The sequence below is a fragment of the Leucoraja erinacea genome, chromosome 33, assembly GCF_028641065.1.
Source record: "Leucoraja erinacea ecotype New England chromosome 33, Leri_hhj_1, whole genome shotgun sequence".
NCBI classification, from domain to species: Eukaryota; Metazoa; Chordata; class Chondrichthyes; order Rajiformes; family Rajidae; genus Leucoraja; species Leucoraja erinaceus.
In genome coordinates, this window is record NC_073409.1 from 19,517,979 (window position 1) to 19,540,491 (window position 22,513).

Consider the following 22,513-nt stretch of genomic DNA (forward strand, 5'->3'; position numbering starts at 1 on the left):
TGGACAGATGTTTGGATTTTTTTCTTTATTATAGAGAATTCTTCTGTCATCAGCTGTGGAGGTCTTCCTTGGCCTGCCAGTTCCTTTGTGATGAGTAAGCTTACCAGTATGCTTTCTTCTCAATTATGTTCCTAACAGTTGATTTTGGTAAGCCTAAGATTTGGCTGATGTCTCTAACAATTTTACACTTGTTTCTCAGTTACATAATGGCTTATTTGACTTGATAAACAACAATAAAAGTTTCCAAAGGTGATGGAAAGACTAGAGGAAAGACTAGATGCTGAGAGCTCTCTTATACCTGCATTAAGGAGGCATTTGAATACACCTGAGCAATTACAAACACCTGAGAAGCCATGTGTCCCAAACATAATGGTGCCCTGATATGAGGGGACTATGTATAAACACAGCTGCAATTTCTACATGGTGAAACCAAAATGTATAAATTGTGAAGTACAGAGGCAAATAAATAAATTATGGGTCTTTGTCCCAAACATTATGGAGGGCACTGCATATCTCTCCTCACTGCTTCAACTACATACATTAGCCAGTTTCACATTCTAACTACCCGGGATCAAAAATCTTTCAGGTGATTTTAAAAAATGTATCAATATAATATACTATGATAGTGTGCTGGATAAGCAGAAAATTATTGTTTATGTCTTGTCTAAACATCTTTTTTCAAAGCTTTAAAATTGTCTACCAGAGGATCTTGTGTATTTTCTTTTACGTGCCCCATGATTTAACTTTGATAAGTGTAATCTCTCAATTCAGATGTCATGAGACATTTTCCATTTGTTTATTATTATTATTATTATTATTATTATATTCTATCTTAAATGGGACAAACCAAATGGCTGTTAAGTTTACAATTAAACTCACACAATTCATTTCAATCCATCTAGAAGGGAACCCCAAGTGCTTTAATTTTTTTTAAAGCCTTATTGCGTAAAATGCCCATTCCATAATTCTTCCCATACTTTGTTGCAACTGCCTTGTTTTAACTGTAGTTCCCATTTGGTGTTGTCAAGTTTTTTTGACAATGTGCTTACAAATCATCCCAAAAGTTTATACAAAGTCACAATGTCAACAATGGTCAGCACAAGTTCTCATGGAACATCACTTCCTTTCCTTTACCAACAAGAGAACTAAATAGCGTCAATTCCTATATCCTAGCAATAGAATAAACAATATTGTACTACACCAAAAGGCCAACAAATGTTTGCAAGTATAATTATTTTCCAAGTAGGAACTTGTGAAAGATCACAAAATGCCCTAATGGCGTCAATCATACATTTACTGCAGGTATCAGATCACAAAATTAAAGATGGAATACCTCAAGATCTTCAGTGTTAGTAGATTCTAGGTACATTTTCATAACAGTGATTGCATTTTTTGTAAAATTGAACTGGGACAATTCTTCCTCCACAATATATTTCTGGTAGGTCTCTTTCAGACTGGACACCATCTCCTCACTACTTTTAAAATCTGTAAGAAGCAGAATTAGCAGCCAATTTAAATTTGCAAATGGGCAATTTGTAAATCAAGGTGCAAGGTGCAAGCATTATGACATTCAGTCCATTAATACACTCCCCAAAAAAGCTATTAACATTTAATACACTTCATATCACCTCCATGTTTTAATTACCATACTGCCTGTCCTTTTAATTTGCAAATTTAACTTCCACGACATCAGCAGCTGGCTAGGCACGGATTAGGCTCTCAACACCTTGCTGAGCGACACGTAACTGATCATTATTTCTCAAATGTTATCTCACCCCAGTTCCAAATGAGTAAATTGAACAAAATAGTTCCACATTCATTTAATTTGACATTGATAAACTATAGTTGTATCGTATTGATACAGATTTCAAACTAGCGCAGGAATAATGAGCAGTTTTGCTTTCTAACCACTAAATGAAGTCTGGCAGGAAACAAGTAGTCCCACCTTCACATGATAGGAAGGAACTGCAGATACTGGTTTATACTAAAGATAGCCGCAAAGTGCCGGAGTAAGCCATCAGGTCAGGCAGCATCTCTGAAAAAAAGCCGGTCTTGAAAACAGCCCCAGAAAATTGAATGAAAAGCAGTCACCATGACCTACCAGCCAAAACTTTTCTTGCTCTCTTATTTTTCCGCTTGTCCCCCGAACGTTTCTTAGATGGATTGGTGGCTTTCTCTCCAGTCAGCGGTTGCACCCCATCTGTCAAACTCTTCTGAGCTTTCACGTTTAGCCTAGCAACATTCAGCATCTGCAGAGAGCGACTCATGGATTTCATCTTCTGCCGGATGGGAGTTCGTGGGCCAGCTGTAATTTATTAAAACTGTCTTCAATCATAGTTTAGAGCAAAATAATATCCAGCCATGAGGTTCAGACTTTGTCATTAGGTTTCAGGGCTGAAAAGTTTATTCAAAACAAGAAAAGCATTTGCAGAAAATGTAAAATAAGCACAGAATATTGGAATTAGGTCTACAGTAGGCTAGGGAACATCTATGGAGGGGAAAATGGAAGGGGAAACCATAGGTGATATTTTAGGTGGTCAAATAAAATGTCAGCGACTGAAATGTTAATTTTGTTTCTCTCTCTCCTCTCTCTCTCTCTCTCTCTCTCTCTCTCTCTCTCTCTCTCCACAGGTGCTCCTGCTCTGCCAAGTACTTCCAGCATTTACTGTTTTTATTTACTGATCAATTTATTTCCGGCCAGAACATTGATCTGCTGGGGTGAATAATTTGCTCACATTAAGATTCCAAGGATTATTCAACTACCGCAGTCACACTCATTCAATGAAGAAATAGCTCATTCAGAAGGAGACTGTACTGAGAGATCCGAGTTGGGAAAATATGTATAGCAAGTAAATATAACATTACCACAGTTTACGTTCCAGAAATAATATAGGCTTACATCGTTTTCTTTTATTTGCATGTTCTCCAGTTGCTCCAGCTTCACTTGCAGATTTCCTCTGGTAAAACTCAGCCAAATGACCAGTTAGAGCAAGTTCAGAGTCTATATTCTCTTTGTCATCCACTGCATGAATTGATCTAATGCAAAAATAACAGTTCTGAAGTTTTTAATGATCCTGCTACTTTCTCATTTCATAAAATTGAAGTAATTTTTAATAATATACCTGAACGATTCCATCAGAGTGGAGCTTGCTCCTGATAATTCAGACAATGGAAACCACCCTTCAATAAAGGAAACATTTTGCTGCGAGGTTTCGGACAGCTCCAAGTTGACCCAATCTGGAACAGTAACATCCTCTAGACAAAAAGAAAATCACATGTTATTTTTGTGGTTTATATTTTAAGACCAAGCTAGAGTGCTGAAAAATAAACCCCGTTGAAGAGATGGTAATATTTAAATATTAAAAAATTAAAACAGTATATAAATCACACTCCAAATAACATGATTCAAGTGGGCAGTGAATGCATGATGGATTATTCAAGTGAGAAAGCACGTAAATGGCGCTGAAAAGTTCAATTGAGTGCCGAAATAATAAGCTGGGTATTTTTTTTGGAACCAGCTAAATGGACTGCAATAATATTTTTTCCTACATTCAAATGTTAAAGTATATCATGCTTAGTCACAAATGCTTCGAGAGCCATCGTGTGTTCAATTTGTATGTTTGATCCTAGTTTATATAAATTTAATTTGCTAAAATTTGAGACACGAGAAAAATTATCTACATCACAAGACATCGTACACCAACCTGTTTTTGGTTGTTTTATTAATTGATGAATTAATAATCTCATTTGTAAATTTTTATTTCAATGACTGCATTTCTTGGAGTTTTTATTTTCAAATAGGTTACTGAGTTTTCACCTTTACTGGAGCACATTCCAGAGAAACGCAGCAGCATATAGGCATGCCAAATTGTTACGCTTTTAGTCAAATTTATATTAAAAATTCATGCACCACTAACTCTTGATTTCAAAGCTGATTTCACAAAATAAAATAGGCAACTGAAATGGGAATTAAATATTTGTTCAAAATCGATTTTCTTCAATTCCAAGATTTCTATGGCAAGATAACAGTAATTCAGCAATCCATTGCAAGAACTCCCCATTTCTCCACATCAAGAAAGTTGTGTTTTCTCCCTATAGTAATTTTTTCAACAGTAGTCTCATTAGGTAAATAAACTTTGCAGAACATTTTCATCCACAAAATCAAAGCCTTATCTTCACTCAGGCTATCTAATAAAACTTTATTCTGTATTCAAAAGGAATGTTCAAACTCAGGAATTATATGGTCAGACCTGTGAAAGGGATCTTAATGGTCACCAAATTTATAAAATTACTGCTAATTTTGGTTACCTGAACAGGTTAGACATTCCGCAGGAATGTCGGAGATGACCCTCAGTGCTTTGTCCACAATATCAGAGACGTCAGAGGATACACCCTCAATCTTTTCTGCAATCCCTGCCTGAAAGAGAAGCTCCTCAAATTCTTGTGTTTGTTGCCAAATTACTGTGAACATGGCAGTATTACAAAGCAAGGGAGACAGTACTCCTGTACATGGAGGCAGGCAATCATTCATCCCTACATCAGCAACCTGAAAAAGAAACCAATCTCATCATTTGTTCTTAAATATCTTTTCTAATCAATTTTTCCAAGAATTAATCTTTGATTTAACTAATATTATCCAAAATAGTTGAAGATCAAACGAGTTGCAAATATATTTTATCTCCCATGACATCAGTTCAGCATATTATGGGAATTATGTTATTGATCGGAAAAAAGTTATAAACAGCCTTCAAACTAATGTTTATTAATAGTACGCACCAGATGCAACTCATTGCATGCCATTTCTAGCAAAAGTCGTTGAAGGAAACAGTTATTTTTCGTGTCCTTCTGTTCAGCTGGCTGCAAGACCCAAGAACATGTAGGCAATAGGTCTCTCCTTTTTGGATCCCAGTTCGACATAACTCCTTTTACAATAATGTTGATTGAATCGGTCAGGTATTTCTGAGTACAAGAAATTGGTTCCAGGATGATAGGACAGCAAACCTTCTGTTCTCCTGTTCACAAACAGCCAAGTTAATATCTAATCACCATTCATTAAAATAAAGTGAAATCTCCACTGGAAGAACTTAACATCAAATTAAAAACAGATCCAACAAATTATTTGGAAGTAATTTCCATAGAGGATTCAAAACTCTTTAGATTCTGGAGCAGTTCCTGAGGATTGGAGGGTAGTTAATGTAACCCCACTTTTTTAAAAAGGGAGGGAGAGAGAAAACGGGGAATTACAGACCAGTTAGTCTAACATCGGTAGTGGGGAAAATGCTAGAGTCAGTTATTAAAGATGGGATAGCAGCACATTTGGAAAGCGGTGAAATCATTGGACAAAGTCAGCATGGATTTATGAAAGGCAAATCATGTCTGACGAATCCTATAGAATTTTTCGAGGATGTAGCTAGTAGAGTGGATAAGGGAGAACTAGTGGACGTGTTATATCTGGACTTTCAGAAGGCTTTCGACAAGTTCCCATTTAAGAGATTAGTATGCAAACTTAAAGCACACGGTATTGGGGGTTCAGTATTGATGTGGATAGAGAACTGCTGGCTGACAGGAAGCAAAGAGGAGGAGTAAACGGGTCCTTTTTAGAATGGCAGGCAGTGACTAGTGGGGTACCGCAAGGCTCAGTGCTGGGACCCCAGCTATTTACAATACATATTAATGATTTGGACGAGGGAATTGAATGCAACATCTCCAAGTTTGCGGATGACACGAAGCTGGGGGGACAGTGTTAGCTGTGAGGAGGATGCTAGGAGGCTGCACGGTGACTTGGATAGGTCGGGTAAGTGGGAAAATGCATGGCAGATGCAGTATAATGTGGATAAATGTGAGGTTATCAACTTTGGTGGCAAGAACAGGAAAGTAGACAATTATCTGAATGGTGGCCGATTAGGAAAAGGGGGAGATGCAACGAGACCTGGGTGTCATGGTACACCAGTCATTGAAGGTAGGCATGCAGGTGCAGCAGGCAGTGAAGAAAGCAAATGGTATGTTAGCATTCATAGCAAAAGGATTTGAGTATAGGAGCAGGGAGGTTCTTCCGCAGTTGTACAGGGCCTTGGTGAGACCACACCTAGAGTATTGCGTACAGTTTTGGTCTCCTTATCTGAGGAAAGACGTTCTTGCCATAGAGAATTTCTAGATGTTCTTGCCACAGAGAAGGCTCACCAGACTGATTCCTGGGATGGCAGGACTTTCATATGAAGAATGGATAGACTTGGCTTGAACTCGCTAGAATTTAGAAGATTGAGGGGGGATCCTATAGAAACGTACAAAATTCTTAACGGGTTGGTCAGATTAGATGCAAGTAGATTGCTCCCGATTTTGGGAAAGTCCAGAACAAGGGGTCACAGTTTAAGGATAAGGGGGAAGTCTTTTAGGACCGAGATGAGAAAAAAAAAAATTCACACAGAGAGTGGCGAATCTGTGGAATACTCTGCCACAGAAAGTAGTTGAGGCCAGTTAATTGGCTATATTTAAGAGGGAGTTAGATGTGGCCCTTGTGGCTAAAAGGATCAGGGGGTATGGAGAGAGGGCAGGTACAGGATATTGAGTTGGATGATCAGCCATGATCATATTGAATGGCGGTGCAGGCTCAAAGGGCCGAATGGCCTACTCCTGCACCTATTTTCTATGTTTCTATGAGCTCAGCATTATAGATACACAGCGCGATACGGACTGCAATGAGACTAAATCTATTGATCTGCTCTGGAAGCTAAAGGGGCTGCAACCTGAGCATGCATTTGGGTTAGTTGGCAGAGAGAATTGAGAGTTCGATGAAGATATTTTTCACACAGGTTTTCAGTGCTGCTTTTGATGGTGGGAGAGATGGTATGGAAAGTGGGGGCAGTTTTTATACGGCAATGGGCATGATTTGCAGAGCAATGCTGGAAAATGAAAACAGACTGGTCTTTCTTTTCACCTGAATGGACAACAATAGGTCAAATGTCCCAAGTAACATTAGAAAAATTAGGACACATGGTACCTTATCAAGCACGCCTGAAAATGACATGCTGCTACTTCTAAACACTACTAACTTGTACGAACTAATAAGATATTGGCGAGGCCGTATTGTGTTCAGTTCTGGGCACCATGTTACAGGGAAGATGTCGTCAAGTTTGAAAGGGTACAGAGAAGATTTACGAGGATGCTGCAGGACCTGAATCCAAGCTATAGGGAGAGGTTAAGCAGGCTGGGACTCTATTCCTTGCAAAGCAGGAGGATGAGGGGTTATGTTATAGGTCTGAAGAAGGGTCTCGACCCGAAACGCCACCCATTCCTCTCCCGAGATGCTGTCTGACCCGCTGAGTTACTCCAGCATTTTGTGTCTACTGGTGATCTTATGGAAGGGTATAAAATCAATAGAGGAATAGATTGGGTAGACACAGTGTCTCTTGCCCAGAGTAGGGGGAAATCGAGAACCAGAGGACATAGATTTGAGGTGAAGGGAAAAGATTTAATAGGAATTCTGACGGGTAACCTTTTTACATACAAAGAGTGGTGGGAGTATGGAATAAGCTGTTAGAGGAGGTAGTTGAGGCTGGGACTATTGCAATGTTTAAGAATACATTAGAAAGGTACATGGCAAAGACAGGTTTGGTAGGACTGGTGTAGATGGGACACATTGGTTGGTGTGGGCAAGTTGGGCTGCGAGGACGCTGTAATGATTCCACCATCCTTACACTTCCAGTTATTAACCATAATCTTGCTGATTGCCTACTGGACCTTTACTGTAAGTATGGTCTAACAAGGAATTGTTTAGCTTTGATTACAATCAAACAATTAAATGGCTTAATAATAAGACTGCAAAAAAGGACAGAATTAACAAACAAAATCTTCTTTTAAAATGCCAACGTAAAACAACAACCAAGAGTACACACAATCAAATCCATAAAATGGTCATAATTACCATGTGGGATCGTCAGTAATCCATGCTGAAGCGGAAATGTATTTCGATAGAAACTGTCCACACTTACAAGGTAATTCATGTTGCAATCAAATGGAAATAGAGCATCCACTGTTTTCAACTTCTTTACACATCCCTTTGCATTAATTTCATTCTTCTGGTCAACTTGGGAATCCAGTGACGTTTTCTCCAGAGGTAAATGACAATCTTTAAGTGAAAGTTCCATTAAAGCAGCAAACGGAATTAAGCTTCCACCAACCATTCGCATCACCTCCGAAATTAACTGATAGCCAATATGATCATGCATTCCATTGAACTAGATGGAGAGAAAACAAAAATAACAGCTTAGAAATTCTGTATAAAACTAAGCTTTCAACAATCATTCAAATGCACACAGCAAGTTCCAAAAATAATAAAATACTCATCAAATAATCTATTTGCATTATGTAGGAAGAAACTGCAGATGCTGGTTTACACCATAGACACAAAATGCTAGAGTAACTCAGCGGGACAGGCAGTCTGGTCAGAAGGAATGCCTGATATTTCTGATCAAGACCCTTCTTCAGACTTAGTCAGGGGAGAGGGAGACAGAGACAAGAAAGGGCAAGGTGTGAAAACAGGGCATCAAAGGTGATGCAGCCAAAGGAAAATGTAGAATAGATCATTTTTAGCTAGGAGAAGGCGACAACAAAGCATAGATAAAATTTAATCAGGGGGACAGTCAGACTGGTCAGAGAACTAGCAAGGTGGATGGATGGAGAGAGAGAGAGAGAGGGGGGGGGGGGGGGGGAAAGCAAGGGTAAATTGAAGTTAGAGGGCTTGGGGAGGACCCGACCACGAGGAACAGTGGAGGAAGAGACTGACTTTGGTGCCTTCCCACACAGTGGGAAACTTTGATTCTGCTGTGTGGGGATTTTCCTGAACAGTCTGTGACCCACAGCACTGGGGCCATAGAGCCAGGTGTAAAGCCCATAGCGCTCCAGCCGGTAGAGCTATATGTAGAACCCACAGCGCTTCTGTTAAATTCCCACGCCTTTTGTGCCTGTCTTCGGTTTAAACCAGCATCTGCAGTTCTTTCTTGCACATGCCCATCTGCACTTGGCCCTCTAAAACCTTGCTATCCATGCACCTGACCTAATGTCTTTCAAGTATATTTGTAGTAATTGCCTCAACTACACTGGCATAAACCTACCACCCTCATTGTGACAAAGTTGCCCCTCAGGTTCCTACTCAATCTTTCCTATTTCACCTTAAATCTATGCCCCCTGGATTTGTTTACTCTGACTAAAAGACTGCATTAAGCCACTCTACCCCCTCGTGATCCTATACACCTCTATAAGATCACTCATGATCCTCCTGGAAGCCAAGCAATAATGTCCTAGCCTGCCCAACCTTTTCCTATAGTTCAGACTTTCAAGTCCTGGCAACATCCCTTGCCCAGAGTAGGGGAATCAAGAAGAGGACATAGGCCCAAGGTGGAGGGGAAAGGATTTGATAGGAATCCGAGGGGTAACTTTTCACACAAAGGGCGATGGGTGCATGGAACAAGCTGCCAGAGGAGGTAGTTGAGGCTGGGACTATCAACATTTAAGAAACGGGTAAATGGATAGGACAAGGTGGAGGGATATGGACCAAGGTGGGACTAGTGTAGCTGGGACATGTTGGGCCGAAGGGCATGTTTTTACCACACTGTATCACTCTGACTCTATCCTCATAAATCTTTTATGCATTCTTTCTACAGCAGGGTGTCCAAAACTGAACATGATCACGTCCACCACCGATTTTTTGGTACCCGTGATTCCAGAGCCTTTCTCAATTATGCGTTTTGCCAGGCTGACATAGGTCACAGCCTCTGAGAGGAGTCCAATGGTACTGGAACAGTCTGTCTATGGGCCAAGATACAGGTCTCTGTAAGTCAGTTATGAGAACGGATCTGCTGGTACAGGCCCAGGGGGAATGTTAAACCTGCCGATTAGTGTGGTAGTCCTGATGAGGTCAAGATCGGCCTATGCGCCACATTGTAATTGTATTTGGATTAAAGTAGGTGCTGGACCACCAGTTGCCAGAAGGTCGGTGGTGGACCTGTACTCCAAACCTGTGAAGTGAATGAACTATTTGAGCTCCGACAGCACTGTATTTATACTAATTAGAACGTTTGTATGGCTGAAAGTAAGGTTAACGGTATTGCTGCATAAAGACTGACAGGTTGATGATGAGTGTTGATGGATCTCGACCGAAAACGTCACATGTTACTTTTCTCCAGAGATGCTGACTGACCCGCCGAGTTACTCCAGCGTTTTGTGTCTATCTTTGGTATAAATCAGCATCTGCAGTTCTTTGTTTTTTCAACTGCACGTGATGATTTTTTTTTAAAATGGAGACAAAGTGCTGAGGTTACTGAACAGGTTAGGCAGCATAAATGGAAAATACGGATAGAATCAGCCTGAAGAAGGTTCCCGATCCGAATTGTCACTTGTCCATGATTTCCAGAGATGCTGCCTGACCTGCTGAGTTGCTGCAGCAATGTCTAACAGAGTGGAAACAGGCACTTCGGCCCAACTTGCCGACACCGACCAACATGTCCCAGCTACACTTGTCCCACCTGCCTGTGTTTGGCCCGTATCCTGCCAAACCCATCCTATGCATGTACCAGTGGAAATGTTTCTTAACATTTTAACAGTGGCGATGGCCCCTGCCTCAACTACCTCCTCTGGAAGCTTGTTCCATTCAATTACTGCCCTTTGGGTAATAGTAACCCCTCAAGTTCCCATTAAATCTTTCCCCCCTCATTTTAAACCTCCGGTCCTCGATTCCCTTACTCTGTGCACCCATCCAATCTATTCCTCTCATGAGTTTTTATACAAATGTGTTAGTCATAGAGTGATATAGTGTGGAAATAGGCCCTTCGGCCCAGCTTGCCAACACCGGCCAACATGCCCCAGCTACACTAGTCCCACCTGCCCGCGTTTGATCCATATCCCTACAAACCATGCACCTGATGGGACAAACGCCAGTCTGAAGAAGGGTCTCGACCACGAAACGCCACCCATTCCTTCTCTCCAGAGATGCTGCCTGTCCCGCTGAGTTACTCCAGCACTTTGTGTCGATCTACGGTTTAATCCAGCACCTGCAGCTCCTTCCTACACTATCCATGTACCTGTCTAACTGTTTCTCAAACAGTTGGGATAGTCGCAGAGATTGAGGGGGCTGAGAGACAGTTGTGTGCGGCTTACCTGCTGTAGGGGCTGGGTGTCCACCCAGTGCAGGGCGATGTTGTGGGCGGACAGCAGGGTGCGGACGGGCATCGGGACGATCCTCTCGGCCACTTGGTGACAGGTGTCGGCGGCGGAGAGTGGGAGCTGCAGGAAGGCGCGGAGCTGGGCCCGGGACATGGGGCAAGGGGCGAGGAGGTAGAGGGTGTTGCGGGCCCGGGGTAGCGGGGCGTGGGCGGCGGCTCCGCGGGCGGCCTTGGCCGGGGACGTGATGTCGGGCCGGTCCCAGGGCAGGTCGGACAGGGCCTCGACCAGCGCCGTGTGGGTGGCGGCTGCAGTGGCGGTGCTCGACCCCCGGCCCGGCTCCATCTCCGGCTCCAGCGCCTCCTCCAGCTCCCGCAGTTGCTCCAGCCGCAGCTCCCGGAACGCGCGGCCCCGGGACGAGCAGCCCCTCATCGCCGCCGTGTTAAAGGGTTTAAAGGCCCAGCGCAGCGCGGGTAAGCCGGCGCCCCGGGCCGAGTGGAGCAGAAGCCGCAGCGCCGCCCGCCGCGCCCCGACACCGGCACCATCCCCGCACGCCACGTCCACAAGCAGCGCCACGTTGTGCCAGCCCATGGCGCGGCCGGTGCAGCGCTGGACACTTCACTCGCTCGTCGCCGCCGCCATTATCATCGTCGCCGTCAGCGTCTCCCTCAACGCCGCTCCAACCGCTCTTGGCGCCTTTTCCCTGCCTCCGCGCCCATTGGTCGATGCTGGCAGACACCGAGCGCCCATTGGTCAATACTGGCAGACACCGAGCGCCCCATTGGGTCAATACTGGCAGACACCGAGCGCCCATTGGTCGATGCTGGCAGACACCGAGCCCCCATTGGTCGATTCTGGCAGACACCGAGCTCCCATTGGTTGACGCTAGCAGACACCGAGCGCCCATTGGTCGATTCTGGCAGACACCGAGCCCCCATTGGTCGCGGCTCATGCCGGCCCTACGCTGATTGGCCCAGTCCGTGGGACACCGAGCGCCCATTGGTCCAGACTCAGACTCCCAGCATGGTGATTGGTCGATTCCGCGGGACTGGTGCAATGCTGTCATACCGAGCGCTGGTTGGTCGAGGGTCAAGCCTGCCGTGCGCTCATTGGTTAAATCAATGCCATGCTATGGAATGATTGGCCCACAGGCCGAGGGACACAGTGCGTTCATTGGTCCAATCAGCAGCATGTTATCTGCTCATTGGTCAATGCTGCGGTACATCGGGCGCTCATTGGTCAATTCAATGGAAAGCTAGGCGTTCATTGGTCCATGCCGAGACGCACCGGGTGCTGATAGATCCATGCCGAGCCGCACCGTGCGCTGATTGGATGGTACGGGACATCCAATCCATCCCATTGGTCCAGAGCCGCGATTGGCTGATTAATGCATCGGATTGGCCATCATTGGTTGCACAACACCAAGTGCAGGAGGGTCTCAGCGGGTCGGGCTGCGTCTGTGGAGGGGGGTGGACAGGCCCAGACCCAGACCCAGACCCAGACCCAGACCCAGACCCAGACCCAGACCCGTGTGCACATTCATCCCACCGCAGATGCTGCCCGACCCTCTGAGTTCATACAACACTTTGTGTTTTGGTGGGTGAGAAGACTTTTAATGTAGGTGGGTGCAAGAGGGCTTTGTAGACAAAGAGGAGGGTCTTGAAATGTATTCGGAACCGCACAGGGAGCCAGTGGAGAGAGGTCAGGATTGGGGTGATGTGGTCCCTTTTTCGGGTGCCCGTCAGGAGTCTCGCTGCAGCGTTTTGGACCAGTTGCAGGCAGGTCAGGGAAGATTGGCTGATGCCAGTCTAAAGGGAGTTGCAGTAATCTAGGCGGGAGGAGATAAATGTATGGATTATCTTTTCGAGGTCATCAAACTGGAGGAATTGTTTTATTTTAGCTATCATCCAAAGCCGAACGAAGCTAGCTTTTACCACGGCATTGACTTGTTTGTCAAATTTCAGTGCTGAGTCAAATATCGCGCCAAGGTTTTTGACGTGAGGTTTGAGTAGTGAGGTAAGGCTTCCAAGGCTGCCTGCTATCATTTTGATTGAGTCCGATAGAGAATTCACTAAGGCATATAATGTGCAATCACAAGTGCTCCAATTTAAGATTTAAGAGACACAAGAGACTGCAGATGCTTAAATCTGGCGGGCAAGGCAGATGGAGGCAAAATGACAGTTGTTGTTATTTTGGGAGCAGTTCCAATGCAGCGACTCCATCTGAAACATCGACCCTCTCTTTGCCTGACCCACTGAATTCCTCCGGCAACTTGATTGGCAGAAGGATGGACAAAGGTTGGAGATAAACGGAGACAAATGGGGAGAATATAACGAGAGAAGATGAGTGAAAAGCGAAGCCAGAGGAAGGGATACGGCTAGAGGGGTGAGGGGAAAAAGAGGACAGAAGGGGGCATGGGATGAGAAAGATGGGTGCGCATTGGGTGGAGCCCAGCGAAGAGAAAGGGAAAAGAAGGGGGGGTGATGTTACATAAAATGGGGTAATCCAATGTTCGTACCATAAGCGTGTAAGCTACGTTAGCAGAATAGGAGGTGCAGTTCCTCCAGTTTGCATGTGGCTTCACTTTGGCGTTGACGGAGGCTCCGTATAAAAAGGTCGGAATGGGAAAGGGATTTAAGATGGTGACAAATACGGTGCTTTGTCAATGGTGTTTTTTATTGTCACTTGTATGAAGTGCTAACACAATGAAATTATTTTTCTTACAAAGTCCAGTAGAATATTGCTAAACCCCTGATCTTTGATTAGCAAGTGTACAGAAATAGTCTACTGAACCCGCATGCAAGAGACGCCATGTTTTGGCACCATTTTCAAACTCCAGACTCCAATTCTTATTAGTGGTGTCTGTTCCAGATAAGTCCCAGGCTATTGCAGACCTCCAGCAATCTCCTTCCTTGGACTCCACATCCCTCTCCTCGCTCGTCAGAATGGGAGTGGGATGGAGAATGAAAGTGACAAAAAACTGGAAGCTCGGGGTTGTCCTGTCAACTAAGCGAAGTTGCTCTGCAAAGCGGTCACACAACCTGCATTTGGTTTCTCCAGTGTAGACAAGATCACATTGTGAGCACGGAGAGCTGTATAATGAATTGGAAGAAGCACATGCGAGTCACTGCTTCACATGACAGGACTGTTTGAGTTCCTGGATGGACGGCAAGATGTCAGATTTTAGAATTTACTTTAGAGAGATGGCACGGAAACAGGCCCTTCAACCCACTGAGTCCACGCCGACCAACGATCACCTCATACACTAGCACTATCCTACACACTAGGGCCAGTTTAGAATATTTACAGACAAACCTACAACCTGCATGTCTTTGGAGTGTGGGAGGAAACCAGAGCACCCAGAGAACGTACAAACTCCTTAGAGACAGCACGCGTAGTCAGGATCGAACCCGGGTCTCCGGCGCTGTATTCGCTGTAATGGGCCTGTCCCACTTAGGTGATTTTTTCAGGTGACTGCCGGCAACTGTCAGAGTGGAACACGCGGACACACATCGCTTCCTTCATCAGCCCGTTATGCAGGCGGGGGACAGGGCAAGAGGCGGGAGCGTTGTCTGAGTGAAATTCACACGGTGCAAAGCCAATGTGATACAGACACACACGTAATATACATTGTTCTATTTGGGACATGACAATAAACTCTCTTGACTTGTCTTGAGGAAGGTTGGTGCTGTAATTAAGATGGTGAAAGCACAGTGTACCTGAAGTGTCACGCAAGTCCTTTAAAAGAGTGGGGGAGAGGGGGCAGAAGGGGGGAAAAAGGAGTGGAGACAACTTTTAAGAAGCCAGAGATACACGGCTGTGAAGCTCGGCGGACATTAACATTACCGGTCGGTTATCCTTGGTTCTGAAAACTGCTGCTTACATTTTTTTTCCCCAATGAGCTATTCACCGGTCAGCACTGGCTACAACCTACGAGAACCTGCGACAAACATCGACCTCCTGGCAACCCACTACCACTGCACCTAGGGCAAGGGAATTCTCGCTGCTCTCCATCGCGGTTTCAATCTGGTCACCGCTAATTTTTCAACATGTTGAAAAATTCGCGGCGACCATAATGAGGCCGCGACTAGTTGCGGGAACACCTCACGATCATGAAGGCGACTCCCCGGCAACCACCCGCGAACATGTGGCGACTGCATAGTCTCCTGCAGTCGCCTAAAAAGTCGCCTAAGTGGGACAGGCCCATTAGGCAGCAACTCTACTGATGTACCACCATGAACACCCTATAGTAGGTCCAAGGTTGATTATTTCACACGCTGGGTGAGAATGGGGCATGCCCCCCTCCACACACACACACACACACACACGCGAGGCCGGTGATCAGTGATCGCTCAGCCCCCCCACTTTCAAAAACGCTCCGTGGCCTCTGATACCCAGTATTGCATCCTTCACATTATGCCGGAAGGAATGGCAGCAGGTTCATGGGAGCACCATCACCGCTAACGTTCCCTCCAAGTCAATAGACAATACACAATAGGTGCAGGAGTAGGTCTTTCAGCCCTTCGAGCCAAAACCGCCATTCAATGTGATCATGGCTGATCACACACTGTCTTGGTTTGGACAAATATTCCTTCCCTTTTGTCGTCACTGACACAAAATACTGGATGCCCCTTGCTAAGAGCAGTGTAGGGAATCTTCATCATTTAGACCAAAAGTTTTAAAATTATGGACACAAATTGCTGGCGTAACTCAACGGGCCAGGCAGCATCTCTGGAGAAGAGAGCAGCAGAAATCACAAAGGGGGAGCAGTGAGAGAGTGTCTCACAGAACCCATCGGAGAGAGGAGGAGAACTTCTTCAAAGTAGGCATACCTTGAGATTTCACAGTGGAGCCGTCAAAATCAAAGATCCTATAGCAAGTAAGATAGATCACTCGACGAAAAGGACGTAGTAAGGTCATGGGTCATTTTCGGCCCCATTTCCGTAACCCGGCTTCCATCTCCGCACCAAAGATCCCATAGGATACTAGTGCGGAGACGGTAGCCGGTTATGGAAACATCCTCGTAAAAATAAAAGTTATTTGGGAAAAATCTTCTCCTCATTATCAGAATTATAATTTATTAACACAAACTGTTCCCCCGCAACGCTGATTACACTGCGAGTCGGGTCGGGTTTACGGAAATGGCCATTGCATTTAGAAGGAGTGGTCATCTTGCTTGCTATAGGATCTTTGGTCAAAATTTAAAACGGCAGATACTGGCTTAACCATAAGATTTCTCTAAGTAATTAATAAAATCGATATTGGATTTTAGTAATCGTTTTCTAATTGATCCAGCAAAAATATTTAAAATGTGTCCAATTTTCAGAAATTTGTTTAGTTTAATTTAGAAAAAAGGCCTTTCAGCCCACACCGACCAACGATCCCTATACACTAATACTATCCTACACACTGGGGATAATTTACAATCTTTACCAAATTAACCTTTAAACCTGTAGATCTTTGGAATGTGGGAATGAAACCTGAGCACCCGGCAAAAAACACATGCGGTCACAGAGAGAACGTACAAATTCCGTATTGACATCACCCCTAGTCAGGATCAAACCCAGTTCTCTGGTGATGTAAGGCAGCAACTCTATCACTGCGCCACAGTGTTGCCCAAATGTTTTCTTTGTTTATATGTATGGCATTTGATTTTGACATGCAAATTTCCTACAACAATTCTACTGCTATCTTCACCCCAAATTCTTAACATTGCTTCTGATCTAATAATTACTCCTCACCAGCCACCCAAGAGCACTCTGGTATTAAGTCCAGTTCTGGCTGTCACATTAATTTAGCGATCCAGATGATTCTATTTATCCTCAGGCTGAATGATCATTCAGCCCATTAAGAGGCAGGAGCCACACATGGGAAGTGTTTGTAAGTAACCCATGGAAAAATTGTAATGGCCTGCTGGCTTCCTGGCTACTCTCATGCTAAGTTCTGTTCATTCTCCCTTATGTCTCCGTGATAGCACATGTGACATGCCATCATCAGACATGTTTCTCTTTGAGTTTTGTTTAGTTTTATTTCACGATACAGCGCGGAAACTGGCCCTTCGGCGCCGACCAGCGATCCCTGCATATTAACACTGCCTTACACACACTAGGGACAATTTTACATTTATACACTTATACCAAGCCAATTAACCTACAAACCTGTACGCCTTTGGAGTGTGGGAGGAAAGATCTTGGAGAAAATCCACGCAGGTCTCGGAGAGAACGTAAAACTCCGTACAGACAAGCACCCAAAGTCAGGATCGAACCCAGGACTCTGGCGCTGTGATGTAGTAATTCTACTGCTACGCCACCGTGCCACCCTGTGGGCTGAACATCACAAGGTGATCTGCCAGTCTATTTTACTGTGGGGATGCGGCCCCTTTAAATCTCTTCCCTATCACGACAGAGAAGCAAGGGTTTTTAATTGTCATATATACCAATAAGGGAACAATGAAACTCTTACTCACAGCAACATAACAGGTCTGTAAACACATTTCTCACAGATAACGCAATAAACCAACGAAAGTTCAATAAATGAAAAATAAACAATATTAATGCAAAATAAAAGTCCAAAGACCCAAGTGCAAGACCCAAGACAGTTTGTAGCTCCAGAGGTTCAATTGTGGGATTGTCACTGAGCCAGGGCATCATGGTGGCACAGCAGTAGAGTTGCTGCCTCACAGCGCCAGAGACTCCGGTTCGATCCTGACTACGGGTGTTGTCTGTACGGAGTTTGTACGTTCTCCCCATAACCTGCGTGGGTTTCCCCGGGTGCTCCGGTTTCCTCCCACACTCCAGAGACGTACATTTATGTAGGTAAAATTGTAAATTGTCCCATGGACATGTAGGATAGTACTGGCGTAGGGAGATCGCTGGTGGGCAAGGACCTGGTGGGCTGAAGGGTCTGTTTTCCGCACTGTCTCTCTAAAGTAATGCAAAAACAGGATATCACTGTACTGAGGTACACATGACAATAAGGTACCACAGAACCACAAATGACTGGAATATATATTTTCAGTGAATACAACATTTCAGCTTCCAGTTGAAAAGCAATACAAAAAAAAGATGCTCTTGCTTTTGGAAAGTCACAGTTCGGTTAACCCTTTCTGTGCTGTACCTGCCATAAAGGTGTTTAGAGTCTCCATTAATTTAATCTGAATGAAACAGTGGTAAATTGGTCTGGTGCTACAGGGCATTTGCCTCATTAATGGATAATTGGATTACAGCCCCTACTTGACATGCATAGAATGACAGTTCGGATGGGAATGAGGCAATTCCATATGTCGGTGCCCCCAAGGAGAGATCTTACCTGGACAGGAAGGGAAATGCTCACTGGAATTAAAAACCCTTTGATAATTTGGCCCGAGTTCATCTCAGCCCCTTGGAGCAAATAGGACTTGACAAGTGCACTATCTGCTGGGTCGACACATGGCTGTCAGGTTTCTACTAAATATCAGACCAATTTCTGTATGAAATCATGTGCATTTTCCTCCCGCAATTAAATAGACAGGGATTATTTTTTTCTAAATTGATGAACAGTTAATTTGCTTCACAATTAAGGAGCGGCAACAATAACCATATATTTCCGTGAAGGGTCTTTAACTGGAACTTATGCCAGAAATTCTGTACCATTTGTCCCATCCTTAATCAGTCCAAGCAAGGCAATCAATCCCTTGCAAACTGTAACAACCCTTATATTAATAATAATTTTTTTATTTTTTTTAGCTGTATGCCCCGAACTCTCTTTTCCTTCCAACTCCCACCTCAAGTCGTAAGATTCTGGACCTTCTCGGTTCACTCAGACATCTCTCACAAATTAGCAGCTAGCCTAGGCATTATTTAATCACTGCTTGTTAATGAACCGCTTCATGGTTCCTTCATAGTCTCACGTCAGTTTCCTGCTGAGACCATGAAGGTTACAAGATGTGGAAAATGGGAACGTGCAAAGGAATCTTTAATGTAATAGGGCAACAGGGCAATTCAGTATCTAACCGGTGTTGCTCTGACCATAGTGGACTCGATGGACCAATGTAGAGGGAGTTTTATTCAGTGACAACCCTGTGCTGTGTTGTTAATATGTGCGTGTGGGTCACTGTAGTAGTTCCATCTCCATCTACCTAACCTGAGCAGCACCCGGCCACATGTTGTTGGTGAGTCTAGTTTAGTTTAGTCTAGTTTATAGATACAGCGTGGAAACAGGCCCTTCAGCCCACTGAGTCTGCACCGACCAGCGATCCCCGCACACTAACCCCAGGGAAAATTTACACTTATACCAAGCCAATTTACCTACATACGAAATGAAATGAAATGAAATGAAATGAAATGATTCAATTTATTGTCATTGTCAGTGTACAGTACAGAGACAACGAAATGCATTTTTAGCATCTCCCTTGAAAGGGAGACACAGGGCGTCGCGGTGTGCCCGCGCCTGCCGCCGTAACCTGTATGTCTTTGTAGTGTGGGAGGAAACGGAAGATCTCGGAGAAAACCCACACAGGTCACGGGGAGAGCGTACAGATTCCGTACAGTGGTCGGGATCGAACCCGGGTCTCTGGCGCTGTAAGGCAACATCTCTACCGCTGCGCCACCGTGCTGCCCTTACAGTGTTATAGGGTCATTATACAGCAAGGTTTATTCAGCATATGACCATTAGTTATTATCTCATCTTTATTCAGAATTGAAAATCAGGGATGATTTCGCCTTTGCACAAGTTGGGATTGCTTGCTGGATGGAGTATAGCAAAATGATAGACACAAAAAACTGGAGTAACTCAGTGGGACAGGCAGCATCTATGGAGAGAAGGAATGGGTGACGTTTTGGGTCACGACCCTGCTTCAGACCGGGCCCAGGTCAGCCACGACCTAGTTTGTTTTTAAACCTGAAATGGAAAAATGATATTTCTCATTGCCAAATGACTTGCATTATTACCTTACAGTAGAGTGCTGGGTGGACAGCGTAGAGGGAGTTTTAATCTGAATCTCGCTCCTACCATACCTGACCTCGGTGTTGCTTAGTCAGACTACAATCCGTCTGAAGAAGGATCTCGACCCGAAACGTCACCCATTCCTTTCTTCCAGTCTGTCCCGCTGAGTTACTCCAGTGTTTTGTGTCTATCTTTCGTTTAAACCAGCACCCGCAGTTCCTTCCTACTAAATGAGATTTAGTACATGTGTGTGGTCAGTTCAATGACTGGTCTGGCCACCGTTTGAGATTGGCATTAGATGCCCAAAATAAGACGAGGTCCATTCTTCTGCCTAACATTATGCACCTTGCTGCAATACGCAAGTCACAAAACAAGTCAAATAAATCACAATTTCGGGAAAGGGGTCTCTTTAATATTGATGTCGTTGTTTGAGGAAATGGCCTGGTGCTGATATGCTGGAAGTAATTAGTGATGAAGGGCTGCCTCTAGAAGATAATGCATCTGCTTGAGTAGCAGATACCCATCAGGCACAATTAGCAGTGGGCACAGATGATGTAAATAAGGGCACTTTGTTATATTAATTGCTGCATTCGAAAGGACCTTGTATTACACAAACCTACTGTGATTATTTTGATTTCATTAATTTTTGACATGAACACTTCAGAACTGCAAACTTTGCGGCTCGGCTAATTGAAAAGCATGAAAAATTCAAACCGTCCGCTAATGGCGACGCCTCTCGTACCGGGGAACAAACAAAAGTTTCTATTAATATTTTAGTCCGATTTGCATTCTGCGGCTCAGAGAATCTGTGTAAAACGCTCGGTTGGCCGCAGGGTGCCATCTGTTCCGCAGCTCTCCGTTGATGTCTGGGTTGCTGTCCTACATTGGACGATGCAACAATGGAACAAAGTGGAGGAACAGCTGGCATCTGACAAAGATGCATCTCAAAACAATAGTATAGCAGGACTCACGTTTGCTAGGTCCAGACCCCAGATCCACTCTTTGAAGTGGATTCATACTCGGATGGGACTGGCACGAGAAATCCGACCTACATTTGTCCTTGGGATGCCTCCTGTTGATGGATGCCATGTTGGCCATAACGGTAGGCGGCGCGACTCTCGTCAGCAGCGGCCTCTGCAGCCCGTCTGCGTTTTTATTATTTTTTGTCTATGTTTTTATGTAGTTTTTGTTATTTTTTGTTGGGGTGTGTGTGGGAGGGAGGGGGTAACTTTTAAATCTCTCCCTGCACGGGAGACCCGACCTTTTCCTTGTCGGGTCTCCGTTGTCGTTGGGGCTGCAACGAGGAGCGGCCTCCAACAGGAGAAGACCGGGGGCTCTGGTGCCGACGACTCACCTCACCGTCGCGGAGCTGGCCGAGTCCAGAGCGGGTGGAGCGGTGGTGGAGCGCTGCTGCTGCTGCTGCTGCTGCGGCCCGACCTCCGGAGATTCGGTGGCTGCAACTGCGGGTCTGGCGGACAGCGGCACCGGGAGCCCGCGGGTCCCTGGAGGGAGACCGCTTTTCAGGGCTCCCGCAACGGCGACTTCTCCCGCCCGAGTTGCGGGGTTGAAGAGCTCCTGGGCGAGGCCTGATATCACCCCGCCCCGCGCGGCTTGGAATGGCCGCGGGACTCTGCGAGCGCCGCGGGGGTCAAGACCCGGTGTGCGACCTTGATCACCCGCGTGGCTTTAATGGCCGCGGGACAGGGCTGACCCGACATCGGGGGGGGGGGGGGGGGGGGGGGGGGGGGGGGGCGACTTCCTCCAGCAATGTGATGGATGTTTTATGTAAATTATGTTGTGTCTTGGGTCTATTTGTTTGTAATGTATGGCTGCAGAAACGTCATTTCGTTTGGACCTCAAGGGGTCCAAATGACAAATAAATTGAATCTTGAATCTTGCCGTTGAATGGGGCCAGCATCTTTGCTGGTCTCAACCTCACAAGAGATTGTGCTCCGGCATAAAGATAGATGCAAACTGCTGGAGTAACTCAGCGGGACAGGCAGTATCTCTGGTTAGAAGGAATGGGTGACGCTTTGGGTCGAGACCCTTCTTCAGATGCTGCTTGTCTCACTGAGTCACTCCAGCATTTTCTGTCTATATTCGGTTTAAACCAGAGTACAATCAGGGTACAATCCGTTTGAAGAAGGATCTCAACCCATATTCCTTTTCCTCAGTGTGACCGGCTGAGTTACTCCAGCTTTTTGTGTCTATCTTCAGTGTAAATCAGCATCTGCAGTTCCTTCGTACACATTTGTGCTCCAGCATTTTTCCTGTTTTGCTCTTGATTTAAATGCATTTGCCAGACATGAAAGGGTAGTGTTTAACTCGCTGGGGAATGTATTCTTTAACAACGGAAGTGTGTATGGATGTAGCCATGGGTGGATGTTTGGATAAGAGTTATCATGTAAAATGCTTTGAGATTGCTGAACTACATCTC

General features: G+C 45.0%; 1 protein-coding gene across 1 annotated transcript in view; it reads right to left on the reverse strand.

The window, feature by feature from the left end:
* ticrr (TopBP1-interacting, checkpoint, and replication regulator) overlaps positions 1–11,863 on the reverse strand; it is a 43,492-nt gene extending 31,629 nt beyond the window's left edge. The window contains exons 1-8 of the mRNA XM_055661510.1: positions 11,152–11,863; positions 7,922–8,234; positions 4,777–5,012; positions 4,309–4,546; positions 3,123–3,255; positions 2,900–3,036; positions 2,102–2,305; positions 1,334–1,485 (exon numbers count right to left, since the gene is read on the reverse strand). Of these exons, the coding sequence (XP_055517485.1) occupies positions 1,334–1,485; positions 2,102–2,305; positions 2,900–3,036; positions 3,123–3,255; positions 4,309–4,546; positions 4,777–5,012; positions 7,922–8,234; positions 11,152–11,745 (2,007 nt within the window). The 5' untranslated portion in view covers positions 11,746–11,863. The remainder of the gene's footprint in view (positions 1–1,333; positions 1,486–2,101; positions 2,306–2,899; positions 3,037–3,122; positions 3,256–4,308; positions 4,547–4,776; positions 5,013–7,921; positions 8,235–11,151) is intronic.
* Between the last annotated feature and the right edge of the window lie 10,650 nt (positions 11,864–22,513).